We start from the raw sequence: 12,855 nt of genomic DNA, 5'->3' as shown, positions 1-12,855 counted from the left end.
GTGAATATCAACAGATTAAGGTATTAGAGAAAACAGGGGGAGACAACAATGAATTAAGTATGAACAAAAGATCTGAGGAATGAGACAAGCTATAAATCACTGCTTATTTTTGAAAGAAGGGAAATAAACAGCAAGAGTGGAGGATGAGCAAGGGCCTGATGACAGTTGTGAGCATTTGAGTGGCCTATCTGATGGGGACGCATCAGTGTCTCTGCGTCATTTGTTATAGTGCAATAGAGGGCATGTCAGAAAGAAGAGCTTTGCCCATTGAATTTGGACACCTTCTCACCCCATTTCCTCTCCTTCATGGACTAGAAAAAGGAATCTGTGCCAGATGATGTTAGCTCATGAGCATCCTGGCTACCTTTCATAATTACATGCTCTCCTTGAATCCAAGTCCTTTAACTGTATTTGCTCATGGTGCCAGCCCCCTTTTTTTTTTTTTTTTTTTTTTTTTTTTTTGGTCAATTTTTAGTAGAGATGGAGTCTCACTATGTTGCCCAGGCTGGCCTCAAACTCCTGGACTCAAGCGATCTGCCCACCTCAGCCTCCCAAAGTGCTGGGATTACAGGCATGAGTTGGGGATTTGAGTGATAGAAAATTGGCTGAGTTTCAGATCTGCTGCAATGGAGATGATTGTAATGATTGTAGGTAGCAAGATAGCTGCTATTATAAATGTTCATTGACCTCGAGCAACTGTACAGCCACACTTTTATTTTCTGTGATTGCCACTTACACTATATCTTACACTTCTCAAAGCTTCAATGCTTCCATTTAAGTTATCTTAATTGACCATGAAATAGGTGGAGCAGGTATTATTCTCATTTTACCGATAAGGAAATAACCCCAAAGAGATTAAGTGACTTAGCTAAGGTTCTGGGGAAGAGCTGTCATTTTTTCCTGTTATCTGGGTTTAAAATATTGGAATCACCTTGGACTCATCTCTCTCTTTTTCTATTGCTGTATCCAGTAAAGCACCAATTCCTACAGGTTGTTTCTACAAAGTGTCTGTTTCCATTTCTTCCTCTATACTTCCTGTCAAGCAGGAAGTTCCCACCATCCAGGTTTGAGACTTCATCATTCCTTGCCTGAATTACAACTGATGAGCAGAACTTGCAGATGCTATGCTTTCCTCATTCCAGTCCAGCCTGTATTCTCCTTCTAGACTGAACGTCCTTAAATGTCGCTTTCACTATGCTCAGAAATCTTCATGATTCCCTTTCCTTTTACATTTAATTGAAACTCCTCAACCAGGATTTCAAAGCTCTCCTTAATCTGAATTCGCCTTTTCCAGTCACCTACTCAAAACAGGTCTTTGGAAATAAAAATGGCTAATACACACATGAAAAAATGTTCAAAGAAATACAAATTAAAACAATCATTTTCATCTATCAAATCAGCAAAGTTTTGTGTTTTTTATTTTTTAGACGATACTGCTCATTCTCCACTCTTGCTATTTATTTCCCTTCTTATGAAAATACGCATGTTATTACCCTCATAATTTGTCTCCATCCCTCAGATCTTTTGTTCATACTTAATTCATTGTTGTCTCCCCTGGTTTCTCTACTACCTTAATCTGTTGATACTCACTTTGTAATTCCCCAAAACTAGAATTTGTAGGCAAGGATTTCTTTTGCTTGACAGTTCGTCACCAGTATCTAGAATAGTGTCTAGGACATAGTAGGAGCTAAAAAAATATTTGTTATATAAATGAACAAACTGTGTTTTCAGAAAATACACTTTAGAAAGACTAAAGAAACAACATTTGGGAGGTGAGACTGTAGGTGTTTGGAGTTTGTGCGTTTTTTACATTTCTTTCTTTCTTTCTTTTTTTGAGATGGAGACTTGCTCTGTCACCCAGGCTGGAGTGCAGTGGCACCATCTTGGCTCACTGTAAGCTCCACCTCCCGGGTTCAAGCGATTCTTCTGCCTCAGCCGTCCGAGTAGCTGGGACTACAGGTGCAAGCCACCATGCCCAGCTAATTTTTGTATTTTTAGTAGAGCTGGGGTGTCACCATATTGGCCAGGCTAGTCTCAAACTCCTAGACCTCGTGATCTGCCCACCTCAGCCTCCCAAAGTGCTGGGATTACAGACATGAGTCACTGCGCTCACTGTTTACATTTCTTTAATTGGCAAATAATAGTAATTATATATATGGATGGGGTACCGTGTGATGTTTTAATATTAATACATGTATACAATGGGAAAGATCAAATAAGCCTGATTAGCATACTCATCACCTCAAATATCATTTCTCTGTGGTGGGAACACTTCAAATCCTCCCTTTTGGCTATTTTGAAGTGCGCATTATTTTTAACTGTTGTCACTTTGCTGTGTAATAGAATGCCAGAACATATTCCTCTTATCTAACTGTAACTTTGTACCCAGTGACCAATATCTTCTCTTTCTGTATCCACCTGTCCCCACCCCAGCCTCTGGTAGCCATCACTCTACTCTTTACATCTGTGAGTTCAACTATTTTAGATGCCACGTATAGGTGAAATCATGCAGCATTTGTCTCTCAGTGCCTGGCTTATTTCGCTCAACATAATGTCCTCTAGGTTCATCCATATTGTCATAAATGACAGAATTTCCTGTTGTTTTTTAAGGCTGTAGTATTCCATTGTGTATATACACCAGATTTTAAAAATCTATTCATCCATTGATGGACACATAGGTTGCCTCCATATCTTGGTTCTTGTGAATAATGCTGCAATAAACATGGGAATGCAGACATCTCTTCAGCATACTGATTTCAATTTCTTTGGATAGATAACCAGTAGTGGGATTGCTAGATCACATAGCAGTTTTCTTTTTAGTTGTTTGAGAGGCTCCATATGGTTTTCCAAAATGACCGTACTAATTTATAATGCCACCAACTATGTATAAGGGGACCCTTCTCTCCACACCCTCGTCAACACTTGTGATCTTTAATCTTTTTGATAATAGCTAATCTCATAGGTGTGAGGTGCTACCTCATTTGTTTTTTTCTTTTTCTTTTTTTTTTTTTTTTTGAGACAGAGTCTCACTCTGTCACCTAGGCCAGAGTGCAGTGGCACGATCTTGGCTCACTGCAACCTCTGCCTCCCAAGTTCAAGTGATTCTCCTGCTGCAGCCTCCTGAGTAGTTGGGATTACAGGCATGCGCCACCACACCCCGCTAATTTTTGTATTTTTGGTAGAGATTGGCTTTCATCATGTTGGCCAGGCTGGTCTTAAACTCCTGACCTCAGATGATCTGCCCACCTCGGCCTCCCAAAGTGCTGGGATTACACGCGTGAGCCACTTGCACCTGGCCTCATTTGGTTTTGATTTACATTTCTGTGATTAGAGATGGTGAGTATTTTTTTTCATATATCTACTGGCCATCTGTCTTCTTTTGAAAAATGTCTATTCAATTTCTTTGCCCATTTTTAAACAGGATTATTGGTTTTCCTGTTATTGAGTAATTTGAGTTCCTTGTATATTTTGGATATTGGCTCCTTATCTGATGTATGATTTGCAAATATTTTTCCCAATCTGTTGGTTGTCTCTTCACTCTATTAATTGTGTCTTTTGCTGTGCAAAAGCTTTTTAGTTTGATGCAATCCCATTTGCCTATTTTTGCTTTCGTTGCCTGTGCTTTTGGGGTCATAGCCAAGAAATCTCTTCCCAGACCAATATCATGGAGTTTTTCCCCCAAATTTTCTTCTAGTAGTTTTATAGTTTCAGGTCTTACATTTAAGTTTTTAATCCATATTGAGTTCATTTTTATATAAGGGATAAGAGAAGGGTCCATTTTTATTTTTCTGTATGTAGATATCCAGTTTTTCCAACACCATTTATTAAGGAGACTATCCTTTCCCCATTGCGTGTTCTTGGCACCTTGTCAAAAATCAATTGACCATAGATCTTTGGGTTGATTTCTGGGCCCTCGCTTATTCCATTGGTTGATGAATCTGTTTTTATAACAGTACCATGCTGTTTTGATTATCATAGCTTTGTAATATTACATTTTCTTTTTTTATGCTTTCAAATGTTTCTCAAGTTTTCTATATTAAGTACATCTTTCATAATCAGGAGAAATACACAAACTATTTAAACTAACGAAATACAGCCTATAGTCTGGCCAGGCCTGTTTTATCACTATCCTGGAACAATTACTCAATCCTGTTTATTTCTACATCATGCCATTTCTCATGCTTTCCTTTCTCACTTCACCTCTGACAATCTTTCAAACCTCAACTCGAGGCCCACCTCTTCTATGCAGCCTTCCCCAAGTGCACCCTTCCTTACTGATCTCCTTCCCTGTGCCAGACTTTCCACTTAATTAGTTATACTGTGCTACATTCACTCATTCTCATTCATTAAATATTTTCTATTTGCTGGCTTGTGTGTGTGAGTGTATGTGTTGAGCATGTGAGGGAGAGAGAGAATGTATATGTGTGTGTTTGGTATGAATTAATTTTTCCTTCTCAACAGATACCATGTCTTAGCCTGACCACATCTTAGCCTGCTGTTTTTTTTGTAACATGAACTGATGGCAGAGTAAATGCTCAACAAACACTTGGTGATAGTACAAGGTATTGAAGCTTCAAGGTCTTGAAGCCTTTCAGGGGTCTGAAAATTCTTGGGGCTCCTTCTACTACACAATGCTCTGTAGTAACCCTTAAGCTTACATTTACTGAGCACTTACTAGGTGCCATGGGCTTGCCATTTATTTTTTCATTTATAGAGTAAGAATTACTTTCATTTTTATCTTAAGATTAAGGAAACTGAAACTTAGAAAGATCAAGTAACTTGCTTAAGTGACAAAGCTTGAAGCGCTAAGGCATGGATTAAAACACAGCCCAGGCAAGCTTGTTATCACTAGGCTATATTGACTCACCAGGCTTTATGACAAATGAAATATTATTTCCTTTGACCCATATGCCACAAATGTGCTTTCAGTCAAACTGCATGCTCTTGGTGAAGTTACTTAACCTCACAGAATCTCAGTTTCCTCGTTTGTAAGAGGAAGACATTGTTAGCTGACAGACTGGTTGTAAATGTCAAGGTACGAAAGTGTGTCACATAATGCCGAGCACATAGAGGGCGTTGAGTCAATAATAGTTGTTATTATTAGATATGCTGCCTTCTTGATATCTGCAACTTTCAAGCTGGGCATGGCAGCTGCCTCGCGTTTCTTTCTACAGGGTGGGTGGATCTGCATCTCCGAAGCTGAGGATCACAGCTCTGCTGGGTGGTGAAGGTGCTATTAGAAAGCTTGTAAAAAAAAAAAGAAAAAAAAAAAAGAAGGAAAGAAAAGCAAAAGAAAGCCTGGACCCAGAGAAAACAAATAATCAACCCTGCCCCAGGTTCACTAGAGCTCGGATTTCCTTGTCTGAATGCATAATGATAGGAAGAAGGCTGTGTTACAGAAGTAGCTGTTTTTTGTTTGTCATCCAGGCCCACTAATCTAAACATCTCACACTCCTCAGGAATTATTTTAGGACCAGGAAGCAGCACGCTGTTTATTGAAAGAGTCACAGAAGAGGATGAAGGTGTCTATCACTGCAAAGCCACCAACCAGAAGGGCTCCGTGGAAAGTTCAGCATACCTCACTGTTCAAGGTAAACAGCTGCTTAAGAAAGCAACAAGAAATTGGTCAGACATCTATTTCCCTGTTTGTTTAACTTTCCACCTCCCAGTCTCCTGCTGCCCACTCCAGTCTGTTCCTTTCCCTGACCTCCTTCTCCCCTCTCCCTGCCACTCCGGGAAGGGACTGTCTGGTTCTGTCTGGCAAAGCAGAAGGTGAAGACACTGGCTGGCCATCCTTGAGAGCCCAAAATCTGAACGCGGTGTCTGTGGGAGAAGTCGTTCCCAGAAGAAAGGAAACCCAGTTCTGACCGTGTCATGATGCCCTGCCACAGAGAGTGGCCAGAGTAGTCCACACCTGTGAGAGAGACGTCCAAGAAGGAAGAAAAGGGAGGGGGTAGGTGAGGAGGGGGAACTCGCACACTTAAAATTGTTCATTTGTTTTCCTTTTCTAATTCCCAGGAGTTAGACATATGCTGCTATTCCAAATGCTTTAATAAGCTGGCTTTTAAAATGAAGTGTGCTGTAATAGTTTATCAGAGAGAAGCAACACGTAATCAACAGACCACATTTAAGAAAAATATTCCAAGTGCTTCCTCTTTATAGGTCTCAGACAGTTTGCTCAGCAGCAAAATACAAAGAGGCCTAATCCTGCCCTGGCTATGGCCATGTGGCTTACATTTGGAAAACAGTTTCAACCTCAATTTCAATTCTCTAATGCTAAGAATCATCCAAAACATAAAATTTACAACATCATAAAATATCAGATTGGCACCTCTTAGATGTAAATATCTGTGGCATATTGAGGTTTGACGTGAAAAGATGGAATTTGTTCAGTAGCCTATTTCCAAATGCTAACCAGTGGACTTCAGAATATGCAAGTATTTTGCGGGGAGGAACTAGGAAGAAGGCAATGTAATTCAGTTTCTTTCCCCCTGAAACTTACATTGCTTAAATATTTTAACTCTGAGAATTCAAACCCCTTTAAAACAGAACATCATCTCTATTCTTTTACAAGGAGATGATTTAAAGAGCACCCTGAAAGTCTGAAACTGCTCTGCCACAAATTTATACTTCCAGAAAAACTGAGAGGGTAGCATTCCCCAAATACCTTTAGTAATGGTTTTGTCTCCCAAATAATCCTTGTTCTAAAATATTATGTTCACTTTTCTGTTCGCTCATACAGAAACAGTTTATTAGCATCTCTGTTTAACACCTTCTTCCCCAGATGGCTGCTAATCTGTCTTTTAACAGGCACCCCAGACATACAGCCCTCAGGAATGGCCATGTTGGGCCAGGGAACACAGAGAGCAAGGAGACCTCACTAATCCTCAGAGCAAATGTCATTTCCCCCATATCCTCCCAACAACCCCGTGAGATACACAGAGCAGTGATAAACCTCCAGAGAGGTCTGAACTGACTCAACTAACTCATACAGTCTAGTCATGGCAGACCGGAGGAGAAAACTGAGCTTTTCTCAGACTCCCCTCCCCTCACCCCATGACTGCCTTCCCCTGTGCCCACCCCTCTACCAGGGAATATGGGGCAGCAATGGCTGGACTCTGATGGCCTGGGAGGAGCCTGGCTGTGAAGCAGTGCTGTTTTTGCGTGTTTGTAGTTCTCCCCAAAGTCTTGACTTCCTTCCCTTTTCTGCCAGGTTAATCTGGGTTTCTCAGAAGCCAGTGTGCTTAAAATTGTGCATTTACGACATCTGTGAGTTTCTTCTCCCCACCTTCAGAACCACCACCCTTCTGTTCACCAGCAGTCTGCTCTGCAGGAGGCCTGCTATTATTCTTTCACTGCTCCAGGCCAGATCAGCAGCACCAGGGTCCTTCCAGATTGGATTAGAGTCAGTCTTTTGGCCATTGGTGAGCTCGACTTGCCACATAACGCCAAGCATGGCCTCTGTTTGTGATGTTAGTGCATCCTGGAATGTCTTTTGTACAGGCTCCATTCCCTATTCCAGCCAAATCCTTCTTGTGCTCTCAGGCCAGCTGAAATGCTTTCTGCCCTGGACTATCCTCCAGGATGAACAGCTGACGCAGATACTCATTCTCTGCTCTCTCACTCCCCACTTCTGGAATCATTAGTCAGTACTTATTTTATTCTGCCTTTTAATATTATTTTGGCGTTGATATGCTTCTCTTCCCTACCAAATTATAAACTTTTGAGACAGTACTGTCTGACATATCTTTGTATCCCATACACATGCCCAGCACTTAGCACGAAACATTTATTTAGTACCTTTATGTGCAGGCACTGTGCTGGACACGTGACATACTTAATCCTATTAACCTTGTAAGAATTTGAAGCAGTCAATAGTAGTATCTTCAGTCTACAGATGGGAAGACAGAAGCTCAAAGAAGTTAAATAACTTGCCCAAAGTTGCACAAAGACTACGTGGTGAGGCTGAAACATGAGTCCATGTAAACCTCAGAATATTTTCACCGTTGCTCCACTCTTCTCATTCCTGAGGTGCCTGAGGAAGTTGTCTGCAAGGACTTAGGATAAAATTGAGCAAAAGCACTCTTCTAGTGATCCTGTTATTTTTATTTTCTCCATTTCTCTTATGTTTACATGCCTCTAGACTTCCTACGCTGATTCCTTTTCTCATTAATGTTATGCTTCTCTGAAAAGTCAGATGTTAAGAATACTGCATTACTGATCATTTCTTTTTTTTTTTTTTGTATTTTTTTTTAGTAGAAACGGGGTTTCACCGTGTTAGCCAGGATGGTCTCGATCTCCTGACCTCGTGATCTGCCCATCTTGGCCTCCCAAAGTGCTGGGATTACAGGCTTGAGCCACCGCGCCTGGCCCTACTGATAATTTCTAAACCTTTCTGTTAGCCATATCATTTACTCTTGTGAAAAGTGGAGGTAATTTTCACTTGAATTGCCCATATTGGTTGCCACATATATATAATATATGGCATATATAATGGAATATGTAAACATATATTCCATTCTGTTGTTCATTATTGCCCCCAACTGCCATGATTTTGAACTCTGTGTCTGCTTGTTGTAGTTTGTTGGCCTTCTCCTTTGCTCTCTTTTGTAAGAGTGATGGCTATGTCCAACCTTTTTTGCTTAAAAATTGTAGTTAGCTGAAAACATGGACTATGTGATTGGCAATCACCCAGCCACACCTGAAATATTGTGCCCATTTATAAAAGAAACAAATAAGTAGAGCTATATCCTGGATATGAATAGGATAGTGCCAGAAAAGAGGATACTTAGTCCAAAAAAGAGACAACATGAGGGTAACAAGATTGTTGTCTTCAAATACTTAAGGAGCTTTCGGACAGAAGAGGCATGTAACCCATTCTTTGACACACCAGAAAAGATAACTAGAACCAAGCGAAGGGAGATGGTAGTGAAATCTCCAAGAGGCAGGTTTCAAGTCTATATAAGAATATAATTTTGCACAGGAAGAAATTTTGAATGTTAATAGTATGTGGACCTTAGAAAAGCTTGCATGTATGAGTCCGATGCAGTGTCTTGAATGGAAGTAGTTTGGGTTCACTGGATTAAAATTTGATCCTGGGATGCTGTTCACAACAGCTGAATACGATACCTGCTCAGTAATTTTATAATTGAAATGGGACTCTTCTTCTAGAGTCATTGTTCTTACCACCCTGGTAGCTAAGAAACATTCCCTAGATTTAGACTTTATTTCCTGTTAGATGCATATGGACCCTCACACTGACCTATCTTGTCAAATTGAGTTTAGGAAATGAAACCAAGCGAACAAGTTGTGTCTGTGGCTATGTTTAACAGATTTAAAGAGGTTGGTGAATTAGCCAGGAAGGAAACTGTCTGCTCTTTTTATTTCCTTTGAAAAAGGATTCTTATACCCACAGATAAAACAATGTGTTATTTTTGTATCTGTAAAGGATGAATGAACTGTGGAGTCAAAGTACCTTCTTTAAATAATCACAGGTCTTGTTTGGTTTGGACCTAGCGCCAGCACGAGGACACATGAAGCGCTCAAAGGGGAAATTCCATATCAAAACCGACAACAGAAGTGTTAGTAACCAAAATCATTTCTGAAATTAACATAGCGCTCAATAGCCCTGGAACTCAATGGGGCTGTTACAGTTTCATCCAAGGACTTAAGCTATGCTTTATAATTATTATTGCAAATAACCACAATATATATAAGAACATTCTTTTTTTATTTTTTATTTTTATTTTATTTTATTTTATTTTATTTTATTTTATTTTATTTTATTTTTTGAGACACAGTCTTGCTCTGTCAGCCAGGCTGGAGTGCAGTGGCACGATCCCGGCTCATTGCAACCTCTGCCTCCCGAGCTCAAGCAATTCTTCTGCGTCAGCCTCCCGAGTAGCTGGGATTACAGGCGTGCGCCACCACGCCTGGCTAATTTTTGTATTTTTAGTAGAGACAAGGTTTCACCATATTGGCCAGGCTGGTCTCGAACTCCTGACCTCAGGTAATCCACCCACCCCCCACCTCCCAAACTGCTGGGATTACAGACGTGAGCCATTGCGCCCCACCAAGAACATTCTTATATCAGATTTAGGCCTTACTATATTTCAGTATCATTTATAAGTACATAGGAGAAGACAACTTGAAGAATAACAACTATCATTTTAAGCATTTTTTAAAGATGATTGACGGATACAAAAATCACAAAAGCACAAAAGGACTATGTCAGGGTCCTGCAGTCTAAATGCTGGTCATGGCATTAGAGGCTGATATGCAAACGATTGCACGTTGTCACTTGCTTGAGAAAGGACTCATCCAGTAGAAAGTAGACACTATGTTCCCTAATAAATTAAATTCCAAAAGTCAAGAATAGAGAAAACTGAAAACAATATGGCCGTGGGTCTTCAGTCACTCCTTTGTATTGTCCTTGGCCAGCTATCAGTTTTCGGTTCTCCATTTTGACCTTCCTCTGATCCCTGACTGACCTCCTTCCACGTTAGCTCCTCTCTTCCTGAATCCTGCCCCCAAATTCACTCCTATGACTATCCTGGCAGTGAGAAAGGATGTGATAAACTAATTCGCATGAATATGTTGGGGATTGATGTTACGCCTCTCATGGGTGTTGGCTATTTAGAAAGGTTTCCCGAGGAGAGAGCAGTGCTCAAAACAGAGATGAACCAGCTGGCAATAATGCCAATAGGAGGGCTGAGGGACAGGGATACACATGCCTTTATACTTCACATCTAACCAGTGACATAAAGCTGGCCTTGATCAAGAAGAATTAAAAAAAAAAAAAAAAGGTGATGGAATTCAGTTAGGCTGATTTGAGGTCTTTGTAGAGAGTTCTTGAGGCAAAATAATTTAAACTCAAAAGATATTCATCTTAATTCCTTCTGTAGAAACTAGACTGGCATAAAACTGCATTGGGTATTATAGAAGTGGGTGTTAGGCCTAGGGAACTTGGTGCTGGGCTCTTTGAGGGCCTGGGACCATGTAATTAATATCTTGCACTTATAGAACATGAAGTGCACTATTTTATGCACATCCATAATCCTACTTAAGTTTTGCAATAATCCTATAGGTACAAGGAAGTACAGTTAGTTAAAAGTGAGAATCTAGGCACAAAAAGGTTCAGTGACTTGTCCAGAGTTACACAGCTAGGAAATGGCAGAGCTGAGAATTGGAACCATGTTCAACCATCCTGCTCTATTGCATCTCAACTCTAAGGTAGCACAGCACGGTGGTTAAAAAGACCCACTCTAAAGCCGGATGCCTCACTCTTCATGAGCTGCATAACCTTTGCCAAGTTCCTTACCTTCCTGGTGCTTCCAGTCTCTCGTTGTAAAATGGGCATGCTAATGATGGTATACCAGTCTTTATAGGGTTGTTGTAAGGATTAACACATTTAAAACAGCATCTGGCATATAATAAAAATTTTGTAACTGTTAGCTAACATTACCATTTGTTAATACGATATACCAAATTGCATTTCAACAGAAGTTATACTTTTCCTGGACTCAACTAGTAGGTCACTTAAAAGGTGTTCTAAGCCACAGAATTCCTGTTTGACTTAAGGATTTAACTTGTGAAAAAAGAAATGTGTTCCAGAACTAATGTCACATAACAGCAATTTAAATATCCTTACTTAAAAGTACTCTTGAAAATGTACTTGAAATTTAATGGGAATACAGCATTTCCATACATCACTGTCCTTTGGAGTAGTTCCAAATTGGTGTACATAGATTCCTAAAAAACTTCATCAACAGTAACAAAGGTCTGCAGGCCTATTTTAACATTTCAATAGGCTCTAGAGAAACCATATTGTAAGGTTACTTGGATTATGATGACTGGGTTTTAGATAGAAGGAGATGACACTGGTTGAGTGACTCGTGTTGCTCAGGGATCTTGCGAGTCAGGTCAAAGTGCATCTGAGTAATTTTCTTTTCATCCATACCTAAATCTTTATGGAGACTTCCTCTGAGTCAATGCTGGAGACTCAAAGCGAACAAGAAACATGTCCTTCTCTTGAGGTTCTAATAGGTTAATGGGCAATAAACCCACATAAGTAGTTACTCAAATTATAATAACAATAGAACCAGAGAATAACATCTAAACTAACCTCTAGGGTCAGACAAATTTCTCAGGGAAGTGGTGGACCAGTTGTTTGCAGAAATTGATAAGTACTTAGGTCCAAATCTGATTTGTTTCAGAAAGAAAAGGCAAATTGTATTAAATAATACATGCCATGTGTTTGGATGGAAAAAAAAAAGATACCCTGCACTTGAGGTCCAAAAAGTGATATGGAAAAAAAAAAAGAAAAGGGTTGGGGTAAGGGGTGTAGATGGAGAAACAGCGAGTGTGGGAGAGCGAGAAAGGAAGGGAGGGAGGGAGGGAGAGAGAGAAGGGAAAGAAGGAAGGAAGGAGGGGAGGAGAAGGAAAGAAGGGAGGGAGGGAGGAAAGGAAGGAAGGAAGGAATGAAGGAAGGAAGGAAGGAAGGAAGGAAGGAAGGAAGGAAGGAAGGAAGGAAGGAAGGAAGGAAAGAAGGAAGGAAGGAAGGCTTGCTTCAAAATGATAGCTAACACTAGGTTTACACAATTCACGTGTGAGGAAGGGGCTGTTATCTCTACTTTGTAAGGATGAGGAAACTGGGGCACAGAATACCTGCCCTTTCCTGATGAAACCTGTGTTCGGTCCCTAAGTGAAGGCAGGCCCTGGGCCAAGGTGCTCTGGTCTGGTCTTTTGCTTGGGGTGTTTCCTTAACTCCTTGGGAAACTGGTTATATTGCATGAGCTGAGTTGGTTGGCTCTGCTGCCTACCCATTCATGCGGTCTGATGCCACACAGTGCCATA

The 12,855-nt window shown here is 40.5% G+C and overlaps 1 protein-coding gene and 1 long non-coding RNA gene across 5 annotated transcripts in view; one reads left to right on the top strand and one right to left on the bottom strand.

Moving 5' to 3' along the window:
* The window catches only part of FLT1 (fms related receptor tyrosine kinase 1), a 196,091-nt gene that overhangs the window by 133,149 nt on the left and 50,087 nt on the right, over nt 1-12,855 (top strand). The window contains exon 15 of the mRNA XM_005585555.4: nt 5,460-5,591. Coding sequence (XP_005585612.3) covers nt 5,460-5,591 — 132 coding nt within the window. The remainder of the gene's footprint in view (nt 1-5,459; nt 5,592-12,855) is intronic.
* Nucleotides 1-12,855, bottom strand: part of LOC102146113 (uncharacterized) — a 256,037-nt gene that overhangs the window by 221,858 nt on the left and 21,324 nt on the right. The window lies entirely within an intron of this gene.

This window comes from Macaca fascicularis, chromosome 17 (genome assembly GCF_037993035.2).
Source record: "Macaca fascicularis isolate 582-1 chromosome 17, T2T-MFA8v1.1".
Classification (NCBI taxonomy): domain Eukaryota; kingdom Metazoa; phylum Chordata; class Mammalia; order Primates; family Cercopithecidae; genus Macaca; species Macaca fascicularis.
The sequence above is the reverse complement of the archived record's forward strand: the minus strand, read 5'-3'. Positions and strand labels throughout refer to the sequence as shown.